The sequence below is a fragment of the Leptidea sinapis genome, chromosome 8, assembly GCF_905404315.1.
Source record: "Leptidea sinapis chromosome 8, ilLepSina1.1, whole genome shotgun sequence".
Taxonomy (NCBI): Eukaryota; Metazoa; Arthropoda; class Insecta; order Lepidoptera; family Pieridae; genus Leptidea; species Leptidea sinapis.
Window position 1 is genome coordinate 10,106,756 of NC_066272.1, and position 10,082 is coordinate 10,116,837.

At 33.9% G+C, this 10,082-nt stretch overlaps 1 protein-coding gene across 1 annotated transcript; it reads right to left on the minus strand.

The window, feature by feature from the left end:
• Positions 1 to 1,172: 1,172 nt before the first annotated feature.
• LOC126965823 (nucleoporin NDC1) lies at positions 1,173 to 3,365 on the minus strand. Its single transcript, XM_050809589.1, has one exon. The coding sequence runs from the start codon at positions 2,897 to 2,899 to the stop codon at positions 1,211 to 1,213; it is 1,689 nt and encodes a 562-aa protein (XP_050665546.1). The 5' UTR covers positions 2,900 to 3,365; the 3' UTR covers positions 1,173 to 1,210.
• Positions 3,366 to 10,082: the final 6,717 nt, after the last annotated feature.

Sequence of the window (10,082 nt, forward strand, 5' to 3'; positions counted from 1 at the left end):
TGGGTTGCGGCGCTGGGCTCAAAGGATCCGAACTGCAAAGTTCTAAGGAGGAAATATATAACCGTGCCTCCAGATTTTAAGTGGCAAATCGCCCGTGCGAAATCGAAGCACGTCGTCAAAATCGGCGGCCATTAGTTACCCGACTGGAACACGCAAGTTCTGATCTTCTGTGCGTTGTATTTGCCTCTCTTGACTCGACTCTCGACGACAAAGGAAAATCACCGCCCACTATCCCGTCGTGTCAGCGTTCTATGACTGAAGTTTAGTTCAGACAGAAAAATGTTAGCTCCGTTTTCTTTGGTTGTAAGGAGGTCGAGCGGTCCGGATAACATTTCTCCAATGTTTCTTAGAACGTGTGCCCCTGAGTTGACGCCAGTGCAATTAATCACCAGCTCTTGGTCACCACCTAGTGGGTCACAAGTTGATCAACGACCGACAGTGCGGCTTTCGCCATGGTCGGTCGGCAGGCGATCTTCTGGTATACCTAACACTTAGAACATTTATGCATCTAGATACACATGACAGCTGTGAAAACGTCGTAAAAAAGAGATGAGTTTAAAGTTAACCTCTACTTTGAGCAATGCACGCACACTAACACAAAGTGTCATACAAATCGCGAGTATAAGCGAGTTTGTTCAAGTGGACCTCCAGCTTCCTCGCTAGCTGCAGCATACACGTCGTTGTCAAAGTCAAATAAACTTCATTCAATTAGCATTAAACTAAGCGTTTTTTTAATAGTCACTACAAATATTTCTTTAAAATTACTGAACTTATCATGTTTGTAAAAAGTTGAGCTCGTGAGAAGAACATACAAGAAACTCAATGGCCACTCTTTTGATAAGAAAGGGATGAGATGAGAACGGGATATAATACTTATAAGTTATAATGAGATGATTATATGATGTTTTGTAAGAAATAAAGAATATTTCCTTATTTTTGTGCACTCAAGCATGTACCTAATGTAATTGGATTTTTAGCCTATTATTAATTAAAACATACATATTATAAATTCAAAAACCGAAAAAACATAAGATACTTGGTGGGCGAGGATTGAACTGGGGCTCCCATGTTGAACCTCTCTCACCACCAACTCTTAAATATATAGGTTTCTAGGACCCCCCTGATCTAGATGAGACTAGACCTCAACAAAAAATTAAAAATTAAAAACGAAAAAAGCCATAAAAATTTAATAAAATAAATAATGATAAATCTAAATTTCTTTACATGCTAAGAATGGTTGTATGGCTATTTGGACTTCATGATCTAATGGTATGTCATGGATATATTTAGAGAAAGTCATCACAATTTTATAAATGCTTTGTTTAACTGCACTTAGCACTGCTCTTCTCATTCTTATTGCTAGATTATCATTAAGGAGATATTTTCTGGGTACAAGGCCTGGTTTTGAGAGTTTATCTAAATTATTTTTGAGATTAATTAAACTAGAAAGCACAACAGGCAAATCATTTTGCACAACTCCATATTTATCTTCTGTAAGGGATGCTGCGACAATGTGAGCTAGACCCTCACATGTCCATATTACTGGCTGAGCTTGCATCAACAAAAACTTCAATTTAATATCAGTAAGTTCTCCAAAAAAGTAATGAATTCCTGGTTTTTGGCATATCTTCTGAATGGCATTGTTAAATTCAACTTTAATGGCTGTTGCAAGAGTATCTTCATTTTCCTTTTTGTAATGATTTTTAATATCAAATGATCGAGGTGACTGTGCCATATTTCGTAGACTTCCATAGTAAACTGTAGGTGGAGACAATGAGGGATTTAAAGGTTTCTGATTACTGAAATCACCATGTCCATTAGCTTCCCCATTTATAAGTTCTAGTTCTTTATTAAACTCTCTTATAATAATCAAACAATTTTCTAGAAGATTAGTCCAATTCCTGGGATGACCACCTGGTTGTGATAATGTAAATATCTGTGATCTTCGAGTCTGATCAGTTACTGCTAAAATTTTTAAATCCTGAGCACCCAGATATCCAGAAAATTGAGCTCTTTGTAATAATGCTCCATATAAAGTCAGGGTTTTATCTGATTCAATAGGAAACTTCATTGGTTCTGTTAAGACAATATTAAACACAGCTCTCATTGTGTATATTGAAATAAAGAAGAGACTTGAATAAAACCAAAGCCCAATCCATATCCCAGAACTTATCAAATTTATAATATTGTCTAGTGGAGGATCTTCCAAATAAAGGCTGTACACATCAGACACGACAAACCTTGGCTTATTTCCCCAGAACCAATAGAACAAACAATAATACATCACTGGTTTTATAGAATTTTGAAATCCCATTGAGACCACATTGCCAATTATCAATTTCATCTGTTGGAACTTTTCCTGGTATATTGGAGGGAAAGTTAAGATCTTTCTGCCAAAAATATGTGCACCCAAAAAATAGTACAAACCCATCCACATACCACCAAGTTGCAGGAATAAACTCTGCTCATTTAGGCACAGCCCATCACTGTTTTTACAATTCTTTTTCAACATATTGTAGTCACTTTTAGCCAGAGAAGAGTACAAACTCATAGTAAAATATCCGTTAAGAGCATACAGCAATGTGAATGTGCAGTTTTGAAATGAAAATATATTTAAAAACATCAAGAACCTTGTGAAATATTTTGGTATTGGCGCTGTATAATATTTTCCATATATGTATGCATGAAAGAATGAAACTAGTCCTATGAGTACCACATTTAAACACATCTTCCAGCTTATTATATCTTCAAATGTAGAAGAAATCCACGATATGGGGTGAATCAAGTTCATTTGAATTAGAAAAACCAATGTCACTGCAAGGAACGTTTGAAGTCCAATATTCCATATCACAGCTTTTACAAGTCTCTGAGAAAATATTTCATTATTTGTGTCTGCCATACCGGCGACAGAAAGGTTAGAACATTAATTACAAACAACTATTAATTATATTCATAACAATATCAAAATTCAAATACAGAATTTCACAACAGTTCACAGCAACGGCCACTGTAAGTTAAGTTTAGGCTTTAGGTACTAAATTCAAATTCTATCTATTTGTTTTGTAGTAAATAATTATAATTTCCGTTGGTATTGGTAATGGCAAATCAAAATTCAAAACAAAGAGGATGTACTTCAAAAATAAACTGCAATTTTAGAACCTGCCTGTCATTTTTATTTGATTTTGTATGCCTTTCATTTCACAGTTAATCACTTCACTTCACTTTATTTTGTTACAACTGTATTTTTAATATATTTATATAGGTACAGTCATTATATTATATCGTTGTCCCAAAATATCAATTGTATCTTTTACTTATTTTTGTCTTCTATTTAAGTTTCTTCTTCTTGGTTTATTCGCTCCGCGCGGCGATTTATATGTAATGTAAGGCGTTTCTTGTAATTTACTCTGTAAACAGCGCGAAAAATGTATGTACGTTAGTATTCGTAAACGCTAAAAACCCGCGAAACAGTTGATATTTGACAATTTGACCGCGTTATGTTTCTTTTCAACTGAGAGTACCTTGTAACTTTAGTTTCGAGTGCGCCAAACCGCTGTATGCTGTGCTGATGTTACAGATTTATCTATACTACAATAAACATAATTGATTCGTTTATAATATTCCTAATACAGACATAAAATATCGAGTATATAATTTTATTATTAAATCATTGTAACTCTAGCCCAGGCCAATCTTGGTCACTTGGCATGATCTTCATTCATATTTAATAATTTTTCCCGAAAATGTTGCTATTTAAAAATTATATTCTTGCAGAAGAAATCTAGAAGTATAATATTAATGCACTACAATAATTATTGTTTAAGAATAAACCTACTTGTAAGTTGTAATGCTAAGAAAAGAAGCCTACAGATTAAACTAAGAGTCAAGCAAAAGTGTAGAAAACAAACCAATAAAGAAAAAAATTGCGTGTGTACAAAGTACACATGTCAGAATTAGTGAAACCTGCATTGTGCATGAACCTCTAAACTGCATATGAAGTCCTGGTACATGTTGCTAGGATGACACATGATTTCAACTGCTATGAAAGACACTACTAACACCGCTACCATATTTATCTTCTCTTGGTGTGTATGCACTTATAAGTCGTGCGTATGACATAAGAATATATTAAGGTATACCTACTCGCGTCATACATAACAATAAAATAGTATGCATATTTCTGTCTCATTCTTTGCCGGCTTCATCCTACACATTTTTGTATTTGTGGCTCTTACCTGTCGTTTTTTCCGTTGCATCCGGTTTGAAATCACAACGATTCTAAAGAAGTTTCAATTAAAAAAAAAACAAGACGATGATGTTGAAAATTCTGAAAATTTTGGCAATATATAATACCTGTATACACAAGAGATATTTACGGTGCGTGAAGAAAGGCCACAAGAAGCAGAAAAAGTACAAGAAGAAATGGGACTAGAGAGAGCTGACAAAGAGAATTAATTTAAAGACTTATTATATTAATGAAAGTAGACTGAACGGATTTAAATGGGGATCACCTACTTCATGGAGTGCATTTTAGTCCAACTTGAGAGATAAGATACTTTTTATTTCGATATGGTACCCATAATTATTTTTATTTCCAATATTTGTTTTGCAAGGCCATATTTTCTGTGAGAGAATTTATTGATCTTATTATATGCACGGTTTGACACATTTTCGCATTTTCCGAAATAGTTCATGATGTTATGAAATATTATTGACAAATTCATAAAACAACAGTATATTTATTTATTAAGTACATAATATATATATCTATATATATATATATATATATATTTGATTCGGGGTCTGAAGAGCTTGATGTTGGTGAATCGGAAATAGTTACTTTTATAATAAAATTATTTTCCGCAGCAAACTTGTCCCCAGCAAAAGTTTGATGATTACATTTTTCTCTTTTTATGATTTCTAGTAACTGAGCTTTTATCATATTTTCTTCATAATTTATATTTTTGGATATAAGCTATTCAATAATTTGCGCATTCAGCTTGCAGTTGTGGGTCAGGTAAGGGATATACTCTTTGGGCAAGGGACATTAAAACAAATACCGAATTGGTTTTTAGCATTGGCAGTATGCCCTTTAACCACTTTTCATAATGAGCGAATTTTCAGTGTTTTTTTTTGGATTCGAACATTAATAATGCTCCATCTACAAAATCTTCCTCGATGCCTATAAGAGATATAATATCACCTAAGACCTTCCTTTTCTGTTTCGAGCTGCCTGTGGTAAGGCACTCTAAGAAGGCTTATTTAGGAGTTTTAATTTGAGTATCAAACCACATTTTCGATGTTGCGTGACCTATAAAAGTATTTACTGTTATTAACTGTAATCATAAAATCTTCATATTGTCTAAAAGCAAAATATTCACTTTCCACTTTTATATATGTAAATATAAGATACACAATATACAGCTACATAAACATGTTTATAGTATAGGTATATGTTATTAATACACACCACTATTGGCCCATGTTTATTATATAAACATATAAAATATAGTTTAATATATAAACGAAAAGCAAGAAGCACATTCAATCACGATGATCGTCAGAAACTGGATGAACAAAATAATATAGTGACCAGTCATACGTGTCACTACGACCAAGATTTTTTGTTACATTATTTACGTATTTCTTCTGTAGACCAGACAAATGTTTAGAGCTTCTATCTTATTGCCAGTGTCAAAACCAAGTTTGCACAATATTTTCATTTTAATTTTTGGATGTATTTTATGCTATATTTGAAAGAGAAAAATTTTCAGTTACATCTCACGGTTTTTACTATTTAGCAAAAGTTTGTTTATTTTTATTTATTTTAGCTTTATGTAAAGTCATTAAAAAAAATTTAAACTAAACTCCATAACCGTGTAGCAAAATATAAGATTAACAAAAAGTGATGTGGATTTTTCTATGGCATTATTTTATATACCCCTTTATTCTCTGGTCTGGCGCACCCATGTTTAGAGCTTGCTAATCACATCTAGCTAGGTATATACTTTATCTTAGGCGATAGCGATAAAGCGATTTGTTATTCGTCAGCCTGAGGCGTAACCTGTCAAAGTGATTCTTGGCGGGAACTCCAAACGTGGCGGTCGATTTAATTAGTTTTACTGTTATTCGTTAAAATATATTGTGTTAATATTACCAAAACTTATTTTAGTCAGTGTAAATAATTGTACATTTTGTTAATTATTAAAATGAATGAACCGGAGGACCCAGGTGGAACGCCGAAACGAACCAAAATTGTTCGAAAAAGAGGTGCGAAGGAATGTGGACCTGAAGAAGGCGGCGGTGAGGATGACTTTACTCCGTTTTTTAAGCCAGGTTATCTGAGACTTTATCCTGAACACTGTACAAATACAGACTTCAAGGTTTTTGTTGAAAGCCAGGACCAACAAGTTAAACTTGGAAATAAAAGCCCAGTTTACTTAAATCATATTTTTACTTCAGAGGTGAAAGGTGTGGTAGCTTTACATAGAGTCAATGCCAACAAAATTGCGGTTGTTTTCAAACAATACAACACTGCAAATAATTTCATAACAAATACTGACTTTTTAACAAAGCACAACTTGAAGGCGCATATTCCTGCAGCGCAGATAGAAAAAACTGGAATTATCCGATATGTGCCTACCAACATTTCGAACAAAGATTTATATACGAAACTGTCTTCGATCTATGAAATTATTTCAGTGAGAAGATTCATGAAAAAAGTCGGTCAAAGTACTGTAGGTCTTGAGACTGTCAGTATAACTTTCTTATCAAATGTTCTGCCCGACAACATCCAATATGACCTATTTTCGTTCCGGGTGTTTGAATATGTCCCGCCGTTGCAGCAATGCTTCCGGTGCTTCAAGTTCAACCATCCTGCGAAAATTTGCAATGGTAAACAGCGTTGCTCAATATGTGCTGGGGAGCATAATTTCAGAGACTGCGATAAAAAAGAGAACTTGTGTTGTGTCAATTGTAGTGGCCCTCACCTGGCCATTTCCAAATCTTGCCCAATTAAAATGAAGAAAATACTTGAAAAAAAGGGTAACATTACTTATGCCTCTGTGGCTAATACAATTAAGTCATCTGATTTTCCGTCTTTACCTGCACATTCGAGCAACATTGTTAAAACTCTACCATCAAGCCAAAATGTATATAAATTAAATAAAAATGTAAATAATATAAAAAAAACAGTACCTGAACCTAACTTGAACCAAACTCAACTTAAGGCTCAAATTGCAAACAATAAGAATATTCTGATGGCAATGGTCCAAACTTTAGTTGAATTGGGTAATAAAACAGATAATGAACCTGTGACTACACTGTTCATTAAAGACTTACTTTTAAAAAAAATTGTCACATTAATGGACAGTACAGTACAGAACATACAGCAGTTATGTATAGCTCAGTACAATATTCAAAGTATACATAGGAAAAAACCCTTATTGTCTAAATTTTTAGCTGAACAAAATGTTGATATCTGTTTACTCAATGAAACCTGGCTGAAAGACAATCAACATTTTAAAATTTCAGGATATAATTCCCACTATCATAACGCCCGAAATGAGCATGGTGGAGTAGCAATTTTGATTAAACCATATTTTAAATATAATATTATTCAAACCAGATTTTACCAAGACATTCAGACTGTGGCATTATCATTATATGTAAGTGGTAACCAATTAACGATTTTATGTGTATACTGCCCTCCCTCGAATGGTAACTTCAGAATAAGTAAACTGCGTGATATAATTAGAGATTTGCCTAAACCAATATATGTTGCTGGAGATTTCAACGCTCACCATGTGGCATTTGGGTGTATGACCACGAAAAGTCGGGGTCATCAGTTATACGATTTAATTGATGAATTTGATCTATGTGTCCTTAACAATGGTAGCTTCACTACTATGAATTATCCTAACCGAAATCCATCCGCTATTGATGTCAGCTTTTGTAGTGCTCCAATCACTCCACTATGCGAATGGTGGGTGCATGATGATTGTATGGGGAGCTATCATTTTCCTACGCTTACTCGTGTTTTATTGTCCGTTGATAGATACCAAATTAATCCTCCCATTGAAAAATTCTTATACAACAAGACAGACTGGACGAAATACAATGAGCTGTCGATAACTGCTTTTTATAATTTTGAAGTTAATAATGAGAATCCATTACAGTCATATGACGAATTTATCAAAAGGCTTGATACACTTAAGAGGGATACTGTGCCAAAGTTTGTCAAAGCAAATAACTATCGTTGTAAACCTCCAGCACCTTGGTGGAGTAACACATGTGAACAGAGTGTTATTAAAACTTATGAAGCTTTAAAACTGTACAGAAGGGACCCAACCATTGATAATTACATTAATTACAAAAGAATTGATGCTGTTAAGAAAAAGACTATTTCAGAACATAAGCGCAATGGTTGGGCGAACATCTGTAATAATTTTAACAGAACTACACCTGTTAGTATTATTTGGAAATACATCAAGTTATTTAAACGAATAAAATGCAATAACAGAACATATAATGACGAATTTGTTGTCCCTCTCTTAGAAAAATTATCCCAAAATGGATGTAGGGTTATTGATAATCTAGAAAGTTATTTTCAAATTAATAATAGCCTTCAGAAGTCCAGTTTCCTCATAGAACCCTTTACTTGGAGTGAGTTTTGTACAAGTTTACAATCCAGACGAAACACAACCCCTGGTTTAGATGATTGTCCATACATTTTGATCAAAAACCTAAATGAGTCCGTTCAAAAGAAACTATTAGCTAATCTTAATGCTCTTTGGCACTTAAAGAAAATTCCTAAATCTTGGAAAACACAGTGTGTAATCCCTCTACTTAAGCTTGACAAGCCACCTGAAGATCCTAACTCATATCGTCCCATATCATTGTCATCTTGTGTTGGGAAGCTTAATGAAAACATGATAAAGATGCGTCTTGAGTATTATGTAGAGGTGAACAACATCATTCCACATGTTCAATATGGCTTCCGGAGAGGCCGAAGTTGTGCTGACAGCTTCATCTCTCTCTTGTCAGATCTGAAATATGCCAAAAAAATAATAAGTCCAGTGTTTGTGTTTTTCTGGATGTTCAAGGTGCGTTTGATAATGTAGACCCTGGCATTTTGGTTCAAGTTCTTTCTGACATTGGTATACCAGGCATACTTTGCCATTGGTTATTTAATTTTTTAACAGATAGAATTTTGTATGTAAGGCATAATAATATTCTCCATGGTCCAAGAAGGGTCTCCAAAGGTACAATGCAGGGGGCTACATTATCTCCATTGCTGTACAATGTATATACAAGTCAAATTCTTAATTTTGTAAATATAGAAGGTGTAAATATTTTACAATTTGCAGATGATCTTGTACTATATTGTACAGACCATAATGTTGATAGAGCTGTAAATAGTATAAATAATGCTTTAGATCAATTGTACATATATTATAATGACAGGTTGGCTCTACAGATTAACCCCAACAAAAGCAAGGCCATGATTTTTAGTAAAGACTTTCCCTCTAATGGCATACTCTACAATAATCATTCAATTTCAGTTGTACCTAATCATAAATTCCTGGGTGTTGTCATTGATAACAAACTTTGTTTTGATTTACACATCAATCACATTATAACTAATTCTCTTAAGGGCTTAAATATTATAAGATGTTTAGCTGGTGTGACTTGGGGTGCAGACCCCAAAGTTTTAAGTATGCTATATAAATCTATAGTCAGAAGCCACTTCGACTACAGTTGTTTAGCCTATTCAAATAGTAGTTGTGTAAAAAAACTAGACATAATTCAAAACAAAGCTCTGCGAATTATTTCTGGGGCTATGTGTTCAACTCCCATACGAGCTATGGAAGTTGAAACCAAAATAATGCCACTGTGTCTTAGAAGACTTCTGCTAATAGAAAGATATTTACTAAAGCTGTTATCTGGTAATGATAATGTTCTCAAAAAAATAGTACCTTTTCCTGTACAATGCTTGGCTCAGCAGACTTCGGGAGGTGATCTTTTACAAGGTTATTTCCCAGTTCTACCTCTCATTGTACTGCAAATGAATGAAGATTTTA